Consider the following 20,832-nt stretch of genomic DNA (forward strand, 5'->3'; position numbering starts at 1 on the left):
AAACACTCAGTGACCTCTATGTCTCTTAATCTCTGTCAGTCATAAACCTGCAGAGGAGGGTGAAGTGAATCCTTATGTTTTATAACACAAATAAAGATTACAGCAGGACAAGTCTCTCTTTCTGGAAATTACACAATTCAACTTTATACACTACTTGAAGTTTTTGCTACATGCAGGCCTCTGTTAGAAATATTCACTCTTTTTTCCTATTGACGTCCAAAGTGAACATATACCAAATTTACAAATATATCAAATTTATATAAAATAAAGCTAAACAGAAATGCACTGGTCAGGCAACAGAGTAATACAGGGCATACTTTTACTAAACTGTATTGCTTATCGCTTTTTAATAAACGCCTGACAAGTTGTGTCCTTCCACTTTGATAAGAATCGACTGTATAAGGCAGTAAAAAACGTTAGTGAATTTAAACTTTTTATTACTTGACGGAAAATTCAGTTTCATACAACCCGGTGTGGATTACAAAATAAACGGTAAAAAAAAAAAAAAAAAAAAAAAAAGAGTAAACACGCGTAAGAGTCTATATGCATAGAAATAAAAACACTGAGGACAAACATTTAATTCATAAAACCACAACATAAGAGTCAAAACTGGAGCAATGAATTTTCGCATTTTGCAGAGTCTTTAAATGACAAAAAAATTAAAATAAATAAATAAATAAATAAATAAATAATACAGGTGATTTATTATAGATTATTAAATAGATTAAATAATCCCATAAGAGAGTGCATTGTGTGAGTGCAACATGGTGTCAACATAAATAAACATATCCTTTTGTTGGCAGCATATGTTTCATTAAAAAAGCATCAAGCTCACTGAGGAAAAATATTCTAAATGGGAATATATGCTTTTGAGAACTATTGTGCATTATTACATAGATTTATTACACACACAATGCAATACCAATAATAATAATAATAATAGTAATAATAATAATAATAATAATAATCCGGCTTACTTTACAAATCAAATGACAAACTTTTTCAAATTCGGGGCCCTCAAATTATTATTCGCATCATGCAGCTGCTTGGCCGGTGCTTCAGAGAGAGAGAGTGCAGGCTACGACCCAAACCACCATCAAGGGTAAATGTTCTCACGGCGCAAATACTGTATATGGTGTGAAATAACTGAAATTAAACGAGTCCTTATTTTCCTGAGGGACCCCTGGAGGGTCCCGGACTCCGTGTCTCCTTGCAGCAGATGTATGAGGATGAGTGGCGGAGTTAGAGGGGAGGGTACAACAACACTCTCCTGCCCTCCCTTCTCCTTCCATCCCCTCGCTCTTATTGGCCTGTAGCACACGCTCCTCTGGGCCAATCACCGAGGACAGAGCGCGCTCCATCCGGTGTGTGCAGTAGCGGTGCAAGCAGAGCATCGCCAGGCCAGCAGTGTCTGCTCAGTGGCTGCTGCTATGGTGCGTGGAGCATCGAGACGTTAGTGGTGAGATTAACGTCCCGGTTTAGACTTAACGCCGAACAGAGTCGCGGAAGTAAACAAAAGGGGGACTTACGCATTGGAGAATATGAACAAAGTGGACGCACCATGTCGACCCGCCGCCTCTCTGAAATTCACTATTGATAACATCCTCAACCTGAAAACCAGCGGGAGGACCTGTGACAGTTGTCACCCCGCGGGACTGCAGGATGACTCGGCCACGGCGATGCGTAAAGACGGTTTCCAGAGCCACCTCGAGGAGCACGGAGCCCAGCAGAGACAGGATCCGGACAGCAGGCTCAAAGAAAGTGGTAAGAGCGTCTTGCAAAATTTGTACCTAGTTTCTATATAGTTATATATATGGATATATAGCCCTTGTGTCATCACCATTACGCACGACTCTGGCATTATCTTACACTTTGGGTCAATTTGGCAGCACCGCCCGAGGCTTAGGTTAAACGAAGTGTAATTGTGTTGCAGAATGTAGCACAGACTGCCACGGAGCAACGGACTCGGTGATCATCAGCCGCGGAGACCCGATGAAGGCGACGGAGGTGCGCTTCGAGAGCGGGGACAGCAGCTGCGACGACAGCAGTTCCACCACCACGGCCACAGACCCCCACAAAGGAGGCAGCCCCGCCAAGAAAAACAAAATGATCACTAAAAAGAAAACGCGCACTATTTTTTCCAAGAGACAGATTTTCCAGTTGGAGTCTACCTTCGACATGAAACGCTATCTGAGCAGCGCAGAGCGCGCCTGCCTCGCCAGTTCTCTCCAGCTCACGGAGACCCAGGTGAAAATATGGTTTCAGAACCGCAGGAATAAATTGAAACGGCAAATCTCGACTGAAATCGACGGACCCGTTACCGATTTCCCCGAGACTGGAAAGCCCGTGGTGGTGGGGCAGCTCCCGGCCTTGTACAAAGAGAGCAACCTGCTGGGGAGATGCCTGCTGCCCATGCCTCTGCCCGTGGTATACCCGGGGAGTAGCACGCCTTACCTCTGCTTCTCAAACGCCAGCAAGTACTTCAGCCTGTATGACGGGGACGTATGATGGTTTCACTAATTCTCCACGTGAAAGAGACACTTTTTGGTGGTCTGTTGCCAAGTTTCAAGCATTTAAGGTGTTTAGATGGTGGGGCCGGACCTGCGTCCTAAACTGGTTATGAAGACTGCAAGTAGCCTACAATGACAGAGGAGTAGTTACATATCACATAAAAATAAGCCGATTCGGTATTATTTATTTTTCAGTCAAATTTATGGGTTTTATAGGCCTAACACTAAACCTGCTATAGTTACACATAGCCGTTTATAGAAATAGCAGGCTAAGCTAATGATAGCCTGAGGGAGGCCTACAACAGCATCAACCCCAACATTTTATTGTTTACATAATTCATTATTATTATTATTATTATCATCATCATCATCGACAACCGCATTTCCAGCAGCCTAAGCCACCAAAGAAATTACTAGGCTATACTTTAGCTATTTGCATGCATTTCCTGTATCATAATGAATTTTTTGAATTACTGAAATTATCTATGTATTTAAATGAATGTAATTAACATTTTATTTTATGTTTCACGCATGTCTATTTTTTTCTGAGTATCCTACTATGCTTACTTTATTCCACGTTTGCCTATAGGCTCATTACACCATTTACTGAAACTGTAATTAAAACATCTTCATTCAAGAAATATTTTACAGAATTGATTCAGTATTTTGAGGTGAACTTTTTGTGTTTCAGACATGGAAGGTTTATTATCATGTGAAGTTGCAGATAGTTGTGATACATGGTATGTTCAGTCAGTTTAGTAAGTTTTTACAGTACCTTTGTAGCTGAACGATTAAGATTCGGCAAGAACTAGCAAAATGTGAAATCAAAGCAAAAACCCAAATCTTTGGTCTCTGTAAAGACCACTAGATGCAGTCTTAGATGACGGCCATGTTTGCTAATCCAACAGGCCTTAAATAGTTATAGGCCCACACTTTCTATTGTTTTATTATTTTTTCTGCAAAAACTCAGGCCTCCACAAGTGTTAACGGTGATACTGAATACTAAATTAGAAGCAAAGCAGTTTGCACATAATATGCATAAATTCAACATGGCTTATAAACTCTATTTCTGACAGCTGGATATTATAATCAGAAGTAGCAAGACCACTTAAACTTTAATTATGTCAGTAAGTCTGGGAAAAAATGTAATGGTGGACGTTAATATTAAAATTTATCTGCAACTGGTGATGAAAACAGCATATTCAGGATATAAACTACATATTACGGTATACCAGATGATAGTATGATATGTTCCTCCTAGAAAAACTAAAACATTTTGGAAAAATACTGAACCATTACTGTTTATACTGAAGGGTCAACCCACATATTATATACAGGTATGTAGTTCGTTATGACCTATGCATTTCTAGCCTGCAGGAAATAGTTGACAGATAAACTTCCCCTCTATCTGTCATATTAAAAAATATAACTACACATCTTGCAAAAAAATACTGATCCATGCAGGAAGTGGTAGATGCAGACAGGAGGTGAGGCTCATCTCCTCTAAGTTTCTGTGAGAAAGCGTCTCCTCGACGGTGGTCACTCTGCTGTTGTGCCACAGCCACAGACCAATATACCAGCAGCATCAGCATAATTTAAAGTGTACACAATGGAAAGCTGTGCTCCTACTCTTGTGAAGTCAGGCCAAGGTTCATTCCTTATGGGGAAGCTTCAAATCAGCCGTATTACCGAACGATTTGGGTCTGGCCTTTGGAAACACACCGCAGACTCTAAATGAATTAATGCACAACACTAATTCCTATAAAAAGGAAACAGAGCTTTAAGCTTTCTGTTACTGTGATAGCATGTCTCAGTTAAAAGTCCACAAATAAAAGAGAACAGTCAGTAAACAGCAAAGACAGATGGATATTATGTAACTGTAATAATTTCTAATCTAGGAAAAAAAAAAAGTACAAAATGATGTATGTCAATGTCACAAATTCAAATATGTATCTGTTGTGTTATCAACTATACATTATTGTATACCAGATGGGCAAAATAAGAAGAGACTCAGTGTGTTCCTCTTTCTGAAACATTTTGAAGAAAATACTGAGGTGGTAAAATACAACCTTCTGCACCAGACGTGTTGTTTTCAAGTCCCATCCTTTACTGAACTTATTAAAGTTTTTTGTTCTTATTTAACAATATATAATACTGACCTTTAAAAGTACCTGAAATCATTGTGACAGTCTGAAAAGCTTCACAGTGTAAAGTTGTGATGTTTGGAACTTTATGATTTTCCCAAGACCAAACACACACACGCACGCACACACACACACACACACACACACACACACTCACTGTCCTCGTGTCACAAACAAACTTTAATAACACTGAGATGAAAAGGATCTGTCAGTCTGCAAACCTAAAGAGCAGTTTGAAGCAATATTTAGTCTAATTTTATCCAACGTAACGTCAAAGAATACTAATAATAGTCATGTTATTTTTTTCCACTGATGAAAATCTACTTTCTGCATTAACTAAGTTGAAGGTCAGTTGACCCCATCACTGCTGCCTTTTGACCCCTGGTGCACTTTGCCACAACACTTACCCTCTACATTTTTCATACCATAGACCTAAACTATACTGAATACAAAATCAAAACTGTTAAAAACTGTATATCCTTCCACCATTGTAAACAGGATTTTTCCATCATAATTATAATTAATCATTCTTTTCAACATCCTTCCCTTTGACCTTATATTAAAATGATTCTCTAACAGATCTAAAGACACCAAGTAGGAATCACTCCATCATTTGATCAATCCACTGCACCCAATAATAAAGAAATCTTTAAGGCATTTACATATGTGTGTGGTTTAGAGCATCGACTGTGTGTGTACGTCTATTCACTGAAAAGGAGGCCTGTTATGCAGGCTGTCTCGTGTTTCAGAGAGTCAAACCACTGCTCAGTACCCACAATCCCTGGCGGCTATCCGCTCAGACATGACGGCAGACTGTCAAGATGTGAGTTGTAGCTGAATGGCATATTACTAGAGATATAAACTGAAGATCATACTATCTTAAAAGGCACCCAGGCTGGATCTTTGGACTGCAGAGGATGTAATATATTAAAAAAAATACTATGCTGAGTAAATGTGACATCAAAGCACTAATTCACCTCAAAGATTTTTGTAATAAGTGCTAATTTTCTTCTACTGTTCTTTCATTTATCACTCCATCCTCCTCTCCCATTCTTACTTTGCTTGCCTCCCGCCTCTTGCCTTGTCATAGCTCATCACAGCAGTCTGTGCACTGAAGCCCGACTGTGTGTGATTATGACTGAATGAGAGGGACGGAGGAGGAGAGTGTGTAGCAGGGAGAGGGAGAGTAAAAGGGAGGGGAGTTCAGTCAGAACCATTTGATGAGTGTGTGTTTGTGTTGGAAAAAAGACGATCACGTTTGTATTTCTGCATGGGTCTGCGCCTCTCTATAGCCGAGGTCTGGCCGGTCAGGAGCGAGGAAGTGCTGTTCCTAATGGTTGGAGAGCATATCAGAGAGTGACTGACTATGTGTGTGTGTGTGTGTGTGTGTGTGTGTGTGTGTGTGCATTACGCCTGTGTTAAAGTCTCTGGCAGCTCCTTTCTGCATGACTAGATGGGGGCCCCTCTCTCAGCTCGCCCGTTACTTTAACCTCTGTTGACCTCTCCCAGTCATCTGACAAAGGTCATCGCCCAAGACGATGGGAGAGACTGTCCCCGAACATTTTTCTGCGACATGAAAGCACAGAAAAGACTGTCACCATAAGGTCTCACATGGAGGATTCCATTTAAATGTTCTGTTTTTGGTTTACAGGCCAATCATGTATGTATTTGTCAGATACATTTGTCTATACATTGAAATAACACTTTAGGAAAGTGACATTTGACAGTTCAAATATACCTCAACAATGTTGTTCATTCTGATAAAAAAAAAAGATATTAAAAGACAAAATGTGTAAGCAGTGTTTGTGGGTGCACTCCCCAGCAACAAACAGCACTGAAAAGCCTGTATATGGATTCCCTTGGGTATCCCGAAGCACTGGGGAGGCAACCTTAGACCAAAACTACATGACACAGCATATTGTAAAGTAAACAACAAGGCTATTAGTTAGAGGAGGAAACCTGAGACAGGAGGTCTGTGAATGTGTCACACTTAAAGACTGTTTGATGGCCTATTGATCTGCTAATTTAGTCGCCTCCCTCCTTCTCCATGATGCTAATTGCTTGAGGAAATTGAAAGATGGCAGAGGGAATGAAATCAGATAAAAGCAAGTGATACAGAGATAAGGGGTGAGAGAGTGCAGGGATGAGAGGGAGGAGTCCAAACTGGACCATGGCCAAAAAACTAATTGCAAAGCAAGCTAAGTGAAAGAGTAAAAATGAATAAATTTAAATGAATTACTTTATAGATTTACACAATGCAAGATGAACAGCACCAAAGCTTGTGTGTGTGATTGTACACTTCCTATAGTACAACCTGCCAATGGATAAATTAGGAATCACAGCTGTGTATTCATAGGTCAAGTTTGAATATTTGTCCTTATGTGACAATTTACCAGGTGGACATAATGCTGCAAACTAAACTCATTAGCATGTTATGATAGAATATGATAAATAGCAGATTGAAATATTATTATTGAAGACTAAAAGTCTATAGCCATGCTAGCTGCTCTGAGATGTTGCAGGTAAAGCGGTGCATTGAGCTAAATGCTAACATCAGCACGGCATGCCCACAATGACAATGCTAACATGCTACTATTTCACAGGTGTAATGTTTACCATGTTCACCATCTTTATTTTTCGTGTTAGCCTGCTAGCATTTGCTAATTAGAGCTAAACACAAAGTCCAGCTCAGGCTGATGGGAATGTCATTAGTTTTGCAGGCTTCTGGTCATTGATCAAAGTATTGGACATGAAAGTCTGCACCGAATTTCACAGCAATCCAATGCAATAGGTAACTTCATGGTGACTTTAAGTTTAAGTCAGGGGATCAGTCAAAGTCACTGATTCATCTTCTGGGGACCATGAATGTCTGTACAACATTTCATGGCAATCCATCCAATAACTGTTGAGATATTTCAGACCAAGAGTGGAGGATTTATAGATTTTATTTTCACATTTTAGCCCCTTGGTGTATTTTTTTGTTTGTATGTTGTTGTATGTTACTGAGTTTTTACTTTTGTTGTTTTTTTTTGGTTTGTTTAATAAAGTTTTGAGTTTTATCCCTAGCACTGCACTGCTCACAAGTCTAAAAATATACTGCATGTGTTCACATGTTTTACATCCAGTAATGACACTTTCCTGTTTGATTAATTCATCTCATCATGGCAGAACTGTCGAATGAAAAGTGACCTCATAACCCCATTAATATATCATAGCGAAATAATACATATTGCCAATTGACTCACAACTTTTTTGATCTTAATTCACTTTTAATTCCAGTAGAAGGATTACACATCTCTCTGTGCGATAAGAAAATTCTATGACCAAAAATAATATCCACTGGTGCTCACTCATACCATGTATACCGTACTGTGCTTCCAGATAAGCTCACGTGATGGGAATAAAACCTTGACATATGTTTTTCTTATCTTGTTTTAGGGGAAAGCATTGGTAGAATATAATAAATGTATTAAGCTATTATAGATTAAATATAAAAACTGAAAATCTAGTTGCATTAAAGTTGTTCAATCACCATATTTTTCCTGACATTTCTCTGTCTCCGTCTCAGACACACATACACATGAACCATGTATCAATTAAAGAGCATTGTCTCTCACGCCCTCCCTCACGTCCTGTCCCCTCAGACACCCTTGTCAGGATAATGTGCCATTAATCTACCACTGAAAACACATTATTGGCCAATCAATAGGTAAGATGGAGAGATAAAGGCAGAGGAAAGAGGAGAAGGAAGGAGAAGGACAGGAGGCAGGGGAGGGATGCTCTAAGTCTGGGGGGAAGTGTTCGGGGGGGCTCAACACTTATCCATAACACCAGAGAATGAGCTCCACTATGTGCAGACATGGAATACTCAATGTGGTTTCATGCTGATAGTCGATATAGGTCCATTAACAACAGATACAGTTGTCCTAACTTTTTTTTTCCTTCCAGCACCCCCTTCCTGCATCCTTAAAACTACTAGCATTTATTTCTGATGTCATCCACAAATAAGCATAATGTGCAGTCTGTTTGCATTCATTTGAATGCTTTAGTTCTCATTTTACTCATGTTATCATGACAGCCAAGTCTCTGTTTTATCACTGGAATTTAATTAAAAGATCTGGGGTTACTGTGATTGTGCTGGTGGTTGGTCCCAAGACACCTAACTGTAGCTTAGTGACATCACATCCTTTTAAAAGTGTCATTTGCTGATAAATATCATATATTTGTTGGGTCAACAGCAGTGAATGTAATGTTGTTGTTGACATATCAGAATGCCACACACATGCACACTAACTGTATAACCAAACCTAATATTTTTTTTGTTTTGCTTTTTTAAATCTTTATTCACATGTAAAGTTCTTATCAGTACTAGTGACTGAAGTTGTTCCCAGCATGAAAAAAGATTTCCCAACTATGCCAGTCTTATAGCACTTCTCCGTCTTGTTCTTTAGACAAACACAAACCACTGGACAGATTGTTTCTGTGACAATGAACACACACAAAGATGGGATACACATACACCTTCAAGCACAAAAGCTCACCCAACCTTCCCACGCACACCTTGATGGTCTTGTACCACAGGATTCGGTCATCCAGATCTAAGCGGAGCAGAGCGTATACTGTGCGTGTAGCGGAGCTGACCTGCATGCCTCTATAGTGACATGACACACGGTAACACCCAGGAGACCAGATAGACACTGGCCTGCTGTCATTTACAGCTTCACTGGATGCTGCTGAATAATAAGTTGCAGTGAAACCCAGTCCCCAAACACCTCATCCTGCAAGTTTTTGTTCCTTTCCTGTTGCACATGTGATTCAATTAAGGGAAAATGAATTTAATAGAGTCCTGTTACGGAAGTTGGGAAGACAGGAGCTTCGGATCAGAAAACGCTTGCTGTATACGTGTCGTTCTGTAGGGCAGTTACAAACGACGTGTTTTGTTGTTTAAGGCTGAACAAGCGACTGCACATCCATTGCCTGAGCTGCACTGTGTTCTCAGTTAGATGGACAGCTCTTCCAGAAGAACGAGCCAACACATTCAGCCAGCATCATTGTTGTGTTACAGTGGGTTTCCAACCGTGAAGCCTGGCGGATCAGTCTCTGACGTTCTGGCTACTGGTGTTGCTGACCAGCCGGCTAGCTGGTGTGGAGAGCTCAAAGATAAATGAAAGAAACAAACATTGCCGACGACAGGCAGAGGAGAACGGCTGGTTAAAAAACATGGATAGATACTTGTGGTATGTAGCAGAGCAAATATGGGGATGTTCATAGTTTTAACTGATTCTTCGCAATTACAAAATAATTGCAATAGTTGTGGCATTGTGTTTGCACAATATTACAGCCACCTCCAAGTTTGCCTGCTAACAAGAGGCTCTGGACTGCTAGATTGCTACAATAGCATGTTGAAGGCACTGATGCATTGATCATTCCTGCTACCATGTAAGGCATGGATATATGGCTGAAAGCAGTATTCTTTCTCATGTTGCCATTTATGACTAAAATATGCTAACAACATTCCAAAACCACAGTGAATGTTAATGTTGGGGTTAATGTTGGGAGTCTTGAATCTGGCTCAACTTTTGCCGACAACAATGTGTTGGCCAATCAAATACATGCAAACATACATTCCTGGTAAAATACATTGTAATGTGAATGGTGTAATTCTACTGTTTACCTCGGGATTGTGACTATGCAGAATAAAATCATTGCTTCACTGATAAATTGCCAGCATTGTAAAAATCTTGTCTCAATAACACAAACCACTGTGCAGTGTTTTGGTGTCTCATACGCCTCCAAATTCACTGTTTTCTCACTTCATCTTCTCACCAGCACCTGTAGCAATATGCACCAATCCAGAATCTTGCAATTTTTTTTAATGCAGGCTGAGCATCTGCTAAGACCTTGGATTTTGCTACATTTGTGTTAGCGAAATAGGAGTCCTGTGAAGACAAGGATATGAGGTTGAATCTTAGCAATCTTATTAACAACCCAGCACATTCAAGACGGCAAAGTCTGCAGGTCTGCAATGTTTTTTTTGAAAACGGAAGTTGTCGCAAGTGAGCACTCTTCCATCAAGGGTAAACACTGTGCGGTTAGAGGATTAGAAAGTTTTTCATCTGGGATTCAGGACATGTTGCTCTGAGGCAGAACAGCATGTGACGAGGTGAAGGAAAGGGTAGCTAACTTTGACTACATAAAATAACTTAAACATCACCGGGGAAAACTTAATTCAAGCTCACACAGCTTCATAAGAGGAGCAGAGAGAGTATATTTATAAGTACAGAGACTGCATTTAAAGTGCATAAAAAATTATTTATTGAATGTGACTGGAATAGTCCTCTAAAGAGAACCAAATGAAAATTACTGTAAGAAAATACAACACAACTGAAGTGCAACAACATGACTTTTGAGTTTTTTTGTCTTTCATTCCACATATTCTGTGTTTGTGATCACACTCCTGATAACTCTCTGTTACTTCCCCACACACAACAATCACCTTGTGTGTGTCGCCACAATCACAACCTCTTAGCCCTGAAGCAAGCAGATCTCTCGAGGATTGTGCTCCCCTCTGGCCAGTTCAGGGGAGGCTCTAAGTGCTCTGTAATAGCCGGCAATCAGCACAGATGGATAGAAACCAACGTCTCGCCCTCAGGAAAGAAATATAAATAAATAAGATGAATAAATAAAAGCCCTGTGTCCTCACAACCACATATTGCATTGGGCATGTGTTTATAATGAATATAGATTGAGAGGTTGAAATATTTATGGTCCAGGGGTGGTGTGAGGTGTGTGTGTGTGAGGGGGGGGGGCTAATGGTGTGAGATCGCATCCCAAGTGGATGGAAATGAAAAAGGGAAATTCCTTTTGGTCCGGAAGCTTCCAAGCAACTTCCATTTGTAATGCCTCTGGTAGGGTGCTTTCAGCAAATACCTTTAGATGACTTTTATTTTCTGTTTCTGGTGTCACAAAGATAACTTAACTATCATAAATATATTCTTGTCTTAAAGAGCAGCATCTGCACTCATGACCTCTTCATAATCCCTGTGTAATGTCACAAAACATCTTCATTCCAGTCAGCATTTACAAAATGCCTTAACACTTTGTTTCCCCTCAATTGCCCTGTACACCCCCATCTCCTAATTTGCTTGTATGAAGCCTACACATCACAGCCATAAATAGTTAAAGCCCTCCATTGGACAGTGGAGAGGTGTCTGGGGACACAGGCTGACTAAGAACAGCCCAGCGGCCAGATGAAGAATAACTGAGGAGACTGCTGCAGAGAGAAAACATATTGTTCCTGACAAGAACAAACATTAGACTGATAAACAAGTGGCTTGGGGTGAACAAGCGTTTTAGGGAAGCATGAGAGAAAGAGAGGGAGCAAACTGTAAGCGGTAAGAGAGTCAGAGGAGATGAGCCGCGATGAGCGCCGATTCCAAAAATAGTCACACAGAGGCCTCAGGAGAGCTTTGACACTCACTGTTTTCCCTACCTGGGATCAGCCTCAAGATGTTCTGTGTCAGTGTGTTTGTATACATACATGAGTTGTGTGTTGTTGCCTGTCTGAAAGAGTATTTGTGATGCTATGTATAAGTATGGGGCATGTAACCAGGTAAAAGCATCATATTTATAAAGGTGTTTGCAGAGTTAATTCAGACTTTGATTCAACATTAAAACCACTAGAAAGCATGGCAGTGACCCTGGTTAACCTCTGGTTTACCAGGACAACTGAAATGCAATGTTCATCACTACGTTGCACACCAATTAAGCCGACAGAATAGAGATGAACACGAGACCTAAGTCAACATTAACTACTTTTGCCCTGAAGCACTGAGATTGTCTATCAATAATAATGTGCATGTCTCATAAAAGCGTCTCCCGGCTCTTTTGGCGATGATAAAGGAACACGTCATCTGAGATCTCCCTTTTCAGAGCTGCACGACTCCCGGCACTTTCGCTACTTAAGAAGCATAAAGCCTGCTTGTTTGTCAGACAGAAAAATATTCCTGTCTTGAAGTAAATATTTTGTCCCGCGTTTGAGGGGCGGTTTCAAATCTAAGTGTTTTAAAGTGTTGTTTGTTGTTAGGGGCCTTAGATGAGTGCTGGAGAATATTTGAAAGAAGCAACTTCTGGCGGCAGGCCGAATAAAAAGTTGATAGTCTGTTGGGAGGGTTTAATAATGAAACGAGAACATGTGGAGTTGCCGGAGTTAAGTACACTTAGGAGTGCACTTAGAAGTGTTGTGGAAGAGATACCAGACGACAAGGTGAGACGAGGAGGTGCCGGGATGATGGTTAACAAACCACACCTCTGAATCTGGGTCGATTCTTTGTCGCTCAAGGAAACAGATTTCCCATCATGGTAATTTGAAATAAATAAAAAAAAAACGGAAAAATAATTCCCCAGACGTGATTAACAGACTCGGTCACAATAAAGCACAGAGCCTTTCTACTGCTACATTCAAAGGCGGTTAATGTGACTGTATTACATTCATGAGGAGGAATTACAGAGTGCTGGTGTCTGGATGTTATGATGCAGCAGATTGAACAATGAGTGTAAGTGCATTCCACTCATGTGTGTCTAAACATACAAATGTGTACGTGAGTGTGTGTGTGTGTGTGTGTGTGTGTGTGTGTGTGTGTAGCCTCTCTGCCATCAGGAGGTTTTAATAGAGTAGTATATTCCTTTGCATTTTACATGACTCTAGGGCAAGCTGCTCTCGCCTGTCTGCTCTGCTCAGATCAGACACTCAAATTGGAGCACAGAATAGACTGCAGGTCTTCATACTATCTCTCTCTGTAATCTGTGTGCGCCTTTATGTGTGTTTGCAGGCATGTGTGCATACTTTACATTACTGCCCCAAAATAATGTTTAGGATTACATCAACCAACATTATAAACAGCAAAGCCTGAATCAATACAGCCACTGTGCTAATTAAAAGTGCACATATTGGCCTGAACTGTGGAGGCATCAGAGCAGAATTTTAATAAGCTAAATTGAATTTAAAAGGGTAATTCACCAATTTTACACACTGAGTTAAGTTCAACTGTCACAATGACTACTACTCAGCCTGTGAAAATAATAAATTGTCTTCTATGGCTCCGGGCAGAGTTTTCCAAAGGCGGCATCTAATGAAAGACATCATCAAGGTGCATTATGGGAAATGTAGGATCCGGTGTTTTGTGGGGCATGACCCATACTAGAGATCAGAAACTCAGATCAGGAATATATCTGCCCCTGTTGCACTGATTTTGACCATTCTTTATTTAATCTGTATCTTATGAGTTCCCAAAATTTATGGACGTGCAGTGCTAAATTGCATGAGTACCCCTTTAAATACGACCTTTACTTTCACAAAATAGTTCTAAAACTATCACAGTTTTACTGCTACTACATAAACATTACACAGACAAAACAATTAGTGCACATTTTTATTTCTCTTGCTGTTAATTTGCACCTTTGTTCCAAATAAATCTTAAAACCACCAACTATACATTTTTCCAGTGGGATAAATTGTAGGCTACACTTGGTTAATGGTAGCCAAGCCCTGGTTTCTGTTTCTTTCAATCTCTCTCTCTGGCAGTGACATCTCTAACCATGCAGTCTGATGTGCGTCTTTGTTTTCACAACAGAGGAAAAGGTCTCCGAGCCCCTTTCTCACACTCTCACACTCTCCCACGGCTCTGTCGACTTCTGTATTATATACAGCCTAACATCTCTCAGCTATTCATGATGTTTCCTTTAGAAAAGTCAGGTTAATCATTTATCACTCCATACTTAAGCAAAGCATACAAATCCATTTTCCAATCCAAGGTCACATCTTCAGGGTGTAATTTTCACCTGTTCTTGGCACGGAGACAAACAGAAGGAAAGAAAACTGCAAAATGGAAAACATAATTGCGGGATCCTGAAATATTATCACAACACCTCCAGTTTCCTCCCAGAGAGGATCAGCGATCGCAAACATGACGCTATGCTTTGAATAAATACATGAACAGGCCAGATAATGATAATAACTGACATCAAATACTTCATTATCATTTATCAAAACGTATTTTACGCTATCATGAGCAATGAATATTGTACCTAACGCTGCAGAGACGGGCCTAACTACTGTAGCATGCAGGCTCACCAAGCACTGAGAGCCAAAAGACTGACTATCACGTTTCCAAGCGAGAGAGCAGTGAACTGGACTGCACAACCAAAGGGAGAGAGACAGAAGAGTGAGGGGGTTGATGGATGACGTAAAAGAGAACAGATGGAGGGAAACCAAACGACAAACAAGGACAGGAAAAAAAAAGCTGTGTTAATAAGAGAAGACGATAAAGTTTAATACGCTCATCAGTCTGTAACTGGGAAATACTCTTCACTCTCACAAGGCACATTAAGGTGAAGACAGTTGGCTGCGCTCTATACAAATGCCAAGAGAGATTACAGCTGTTGGATAGTGTTTGTGAGAATATTTGAATGCAGACACAAACACATAGTGTGTATTGTGAGCCCTGTAAATGTGCCCGTGTGCTGCTATGTGTGTCTGTGTGTGTGTGTGAGCGTGTATGTCTTTTAACTTAATGCAAATTTAATGAGACTCGGCCTGCTTGCCCGAAGAAATGTGCCGCCAAATCCTCTCATCCCCACTGACAGGGCGAGGAGTGAGTGAGGAACTATTTCTTATTAAACGCAGTAATTGCCAACAGGATAGACTTGTCAGACAAAGGTGCAATTTAGACTGAGGAAATCATATCATAACAGAGGGAAAGATGAACATAGACACAGGAGAGATGGACAGGAAGAAAGAACGTTGGTCAAATAAAATGTAGCTTCATTTAAAGTTAATTTCAAACATGGATGTGGGTTTGAGTTAAAACATGAGGGTAGTGATATGCTATATTTTGCTTATTGTCAACATATTTGCATGAAAAGACCAAAACCAACAATGTGCATTTACCTATATTATTATTCAAATACTAACAAGACTGAGAGACTATAGCCATGCTAGCAGCTCATATAGGTTGTACTTAGGCACCGCTGCTTTGAGCTAAGTGCTAAAGTCACTATGCTAACACACTCACAATGACAATGCCAACATGCTGATGTTTAGAAAACACATCCTCTGTTTAAACGACCAAATAGGTTGACTGTACAATGTACTCTAGAACAACTCATAGGAGTGTTTTCTAATATGCCGCCTCTATTGGCAGCTTTCTAAAACCATTAAAAATCTTTTTTTTTTTTTTTTAAATAATGATATTTTATAATATGACAACGCTGTGGTTAAGGTCTGGTTAGGTTTAGGCACAAAAACCACTTGATTAGGGTTAGAGAAAGATCATGGTTTGGGTTAAATTGAACGTGGAACGTGGTGTGGGTTAAAAGTTACTACTTCCTTTAAGTTAGGCAACCTTCGTCATCATGGCAACAGTAAACAGCAAGACAATCATAGTTACAGTTTTCGTCAGTTCCGACGGCTTGAAAAGTGACATTCGTGGTTGGAAGCGAGAAGCTAACAGTGGTCTCCTGCAGCTAAGTCCACTTCTTGCCATCTATCTATCTAGCATCCACGCAACCCTCCACCTCCGAATATGGAAATTTATCACCTTATATTGACAAAGACTTCTCTGGGTCATAATTATTGTGGCCGCTAGATGGCATCTGTCACTCAAATGTAACTATAGGTAATTTTTGGCTACTGAATTTACGACCTATACTGTTGTTTTTCTTGAGAGGACGGGCTGGGTTTAGATGTATGTTTACTGTGTTTACCATTTGAGTTTAGCATGCTAGCATGCTAAAATTTGCTAATTAACACTAAACAGAGAGTACAGATGAGGCTGACAGGCATGTATTTAGTTTTACAGATATTTGGTTATAAATGTAAGAATTGGACAAATGATAAATTTGACCTCATAATGGAGATGGATGAAATGTTTAGGGATAGCCAGAGCTATTACAATTATCCCTGAGGGGGATATAAATCTGCCGGGTCAAAATTTGATCGCAATCCATCAAATAGTCTGTGGGTGGACCAAACATCCAACAGACGTCATTGCCATCCATAAAACCACATGGTAAGCATAGCTAAAACTCATCAATGAGCCACACTGTTGCACTGGGTGACCCATCATTACAATGATCAGGGACACTATATTATTTGTTATTTGGGGTCAATCTACAGCGTCTTGCTATTATACCAAATGTGTATCAATCCACAGGTGAAAATAGTCCCCAACAAACAAAGTTTGCTAAAAAAAAAAAACAACAAAAAACCCCCCCAAAAAAACAAAAAATAAAACAGTGCCCAGCTGTTTAGGTAATTACTGAGCCCTTTTTTTAAAAGAAACTAAACAATATATATGTGACCAGTTTTCAAAGATTTACATCTTCAGTGGAAACCTATGGGCTCGGGGCTGACTGACACAGAGAAGCTGGGTAAGTAGCAAGTATTAAGAGACTGACTAACATATCGCTGCTTTTAGTATTTTTTTGGAATGTGTTGACAGTAAAAAAAAAATATATAGAATGACCCCTGCCTTGTTCTTTTTTAATATATATCTCTCTTCACTTGTTTCATACATTGACATGAAACAAAGACCAAACAAATCTTTGGGTGCTTTTTTTCTATTTTGCAGTGTTCACAGTGAACAAGTTTGACCACCCTAAAAATATCATCTGAACACAGCACTCTCCCCTGTCTCCATCTTCACACTAAATTGAATGGCTGAACACAACTCAATTCACAGAGTCTAGGTAGAGTTATGTTGATAAATATTAGATGGGATACTTTTATTGCACGGAGCTTGTCGTGTTTGTTGTTTCAGAAGTATGCTTGCTGTACTTACACAGCAAACCAGAGGGCGAAAGAAAGAGAGAAAAGAAAGAAATTGAAGCTAAAAACACACGCAAAGAGGTAAACCAACAGAAATAGTACACACGCCACGAGAGGGAAAAAGGAGAAGGAAACTAAACGTAACGGCATCCTAAATAATATCTGGATTTCACCTGAAGCAATCAAAGAGGTGTTTCCTCCTCCTTGGATCTCTAAAATGCTTTTAAAAAAATGCTGCTGTATTCAATCAATATTGCAAGGGTGTTGTGGGGATAAATAAATAAGTGAATAAAACACATTTCCCGTCTGAAATGCTCTTATTGCTGCAGAGTTTCCATGTATGCCCTCTGGCCAAGCAGCAGAGGAGCTTGTGTCCCATTACAGAGTGGGAGTGCAGGGAAGAGACAAACCCATCACTTTGTACGCAGAATGAAAATGAAAACATACAGTAAATGTTAGATTGTTTGCGGGAAATGTTTTTGTTTTAATTACAACATACTGAAGTAAAGATTATTTCAGCATCTTTCTTTCTGTCTTTCGGCTTTTTTTCTCGCCACACACTTCCACTTTAATTGTCTTCTTCTCTAATCGTCTATCAGGTTACAGACGGGCTGAGAGTGACTTCATCTGTATCTCTCTGTCTCACCAGATTTATTGTTATGATTTCACAAGGTCCATGTGTGCGTGGGGCAGTGTGTACACGAGTAACAGTGAGAGAAAGAGTGCGTCTGAGTCTTGATTTATGATGCCGTATTGGTAATCAATATGGTTCTTTTAAGTCATTTAGATGCAGTGATTGATACTTGGAGTGGTCAGCATATGGGCTGGGAACTCGAGCTGTAAGTCTGACCATTCCCATATGGGTAACACTATCTGCGCTGAAACCAGTGCATTTATTGTTTATGCTCAAGTGAATTAGCTGGAAATAAAAAGGAAAAATCTAAAACCACTTGTCAAAAACTGTAGCCTCTCTATGTAGATCTTCTGAACTAAAAAAGCAAAGTATCCTCTTCCATAACTGCAGTAAAACATCTGAAAAGTCAAATTAAAAGGGTGGTTGTCCTCTTCTTTGGGATTATTTAGTTCCTGGAGACTATGAAGCACTGCACGGTTTAGTTTAGGGGGTGTGTTCTTGTCTCTCTTTCATGTGCAGGTTGGTTTGACAGGAGGGTTAGATGAAGATAAGAACATACAGAGCCCTCTCTTTGGTCGTCTGTCAGCAGACAGAGACAAGACTCCCTCCAACAGACATACTTTACCTCCGGCCAGGCACGGGAAGAAAGGTAGCTATTTTGATTGAGCTTTGATTAAATGTTGTTAACAATGCAGAGAACTGGTTTGGTCTTTTCTTAACTTGGCCGGCACACGGGCCGAAGGGGCCACGGACAAAGACTACAAAAGAAGTTCCGCTTGTGCCTTTTTGAAACACGAGATAGCTAAACTATCAGAGAAGCTGTTGGCAAATTAAACCGTCTTGTCTTTGGTTCAACTTTGTGGTTTTTATTACATTATTTTTTTGAAGGGGAGCAATGATTAATAGAACAAAATAAAAAAACATGTTGGACAATAAAAGTGCTATTTTGCACCCACAAATTTCAGCAAACGGGAATATTGTTGCAAATCTGGAATTACAGAAAATAAATACTATTGCACATAAACTCTTTAAGCAATCCTTTTTTTGGGGGTTTCTTTTTAGTTTGTGCAGATTGGCTCCACACACAAAAACAATATTATTTGGGCTTTTGAGGCCAGTGTATCTGCGTCTGACCTGTGTTAACAGCCCACGAGGCTGATCCAAACTATTAGAAAGGAATGTTTCATCCAGGGTGATGAAAGACAACAACTACACTCATCTTATCAGCTCTTGGTGATCAGGACGGATACTCAAAACCCTGCATGGGGGATCAGAGCCCCACACACAAATAAAGCCATACCTATCTGCAAAAGCCACATACACGCACACCCAGACACATACACACAATATATATAAATTACTCTAATCTAAATAATGAGAGAACAACTACTTACAGAGGTTGATGACAGTCAAAATAGCCCCGCTGAGAAATAATCCACCCAACAATGGCTCTGTTATTTCAACTCTAAGACCTCTGCAGTTTTGGTTTTTGAGTGACATTCCAACAATATTTTAAAAAAAGTTCTGGTTAAGTTTTTGATTTTTTTTTACCACTATTTGTCTGTGGTGGTACAATCCACCAGACGACTAAATTGCATTTCTTTTTTGCTATTCAGAGTTTTTATCCTTATCTTCCTCAGTTTAACACAAAAAAACATTACAAACATAAGAAACCATATAACTGAAAAAGGGAGGGCAGAGAGAAGATAAAAAAAGACCATTTCTAGAATAAGTTCATATAAACATTTTTATTGTTCAGTTCATAGGACATCAACTGATTGTCTCCCTGTTTCAAAGCAATTACATATAGCAGGAAGTCCCATAATCCACCGAGCATCAAATTCTCCCCCCAAAAGCAGCCTAATGTTTGGTATTCAGTGTGCAGAGAGGAAATCCTTAATTATGTCCCAATGTTCATCATCGGTGTGAAAGTCTTTAAGAAGGCCGGTTGCACGCACCGTTTTAAGCAGGTCTATGTATAGATCGAACTTGAAAAACGCACTAGCGAATAACTTTAATAAATTTTAAATGTGAAAACTTGCAAGTTATTTACATCAAAGATTACATGCCTAGCTCTCAAACTGTCAAATAATTACAATAGATTGTCTAAGCTTGTGCAGATATGCACTCCATTGTTTGTTTATTATGTAGCTAAAACTAATGCTGTCTAATAAAACAGCCCAGCAATAAATCCTACCTTCATGAAGATTATAATGTTCCATTTAAGTTTTTTGCTTTGAGGTGTTGATTCAACTTTATCGTCTTTTGGTCGGCTGTAGTTTGTGGTGCTGTTTAATAGATTGCTTTATACTGAGAGGTGTTTACAATATTTAGTTTTCCCCATGTATATCAAAAAGGGTAGGGTTTACTGCAGCGTTTTTATTGGACTGCAGTGGTTCTAGCTATAGGTGTATTTAATAAACTGGGAACTAAGTGTACATGGATGAGTTTTTACTCTCTAGACAAGTGTGTGTTTCTCCTGGGCTACCTCCTACACTTATCTGTCAAAATGTAATTATAAGATTTGGGTGAAAAAAATTAAATCTTCCAAAATAAAGTCATAGAATGGTGGCTACTGTTTGTTACTGTGTTGGTTGCATGTTACTTCCTATAATAGGGTAGCTTTTCTTGTAGCAAATGACACATGAAAGGACAGTGTAGCATCTTCAATAAACACAAACACAGAGAGGGCACAAATATGAAAATTGCATCATCTTA

General features: G+C 39.7%; 1 protein-coding gene across 1 annotated transcript; it reads left to right on the forward strand.

The window, feature by feature from the left end:
• The first annotated feature begins 34 nt into the window (after positions 1-34).
• hmx4 (H6 family homeobox 4) lies at positions 35-6,216 on the forward strand. The gene is made up of 2 exons (XM_067584127.1): positions 35-1,764; positions 1,934-6,216. Exons 1-2 carry the CDS (start codon positions 1,542-1,544, stop codon positions 2,506-2,508), a joined length of 798 nt encoding a protein of 265 aa, XP_067440228.1. The 5' UTR covers positions 35-1,541; the 3' UTR covers positions 2,509-6,216.
• Positions 6,217-20,832: the final 14,616 nt, after the last annotated feature.

The sequence above is a fragment of the Thunnus thynnus genome, chromosome 3 (genome assembly GCF_963924715.1).
Source record: "Thunnus thynnus chromosome 3, fThuThy2.1, whole genome shotgun sequence".
Classification (NCBI taxonomy): Eukaryota; Metazoa; Chordata; class Actinopteri; order Scombriformes; family Scombridae; genus Thunnus; species Thunnus thynnus.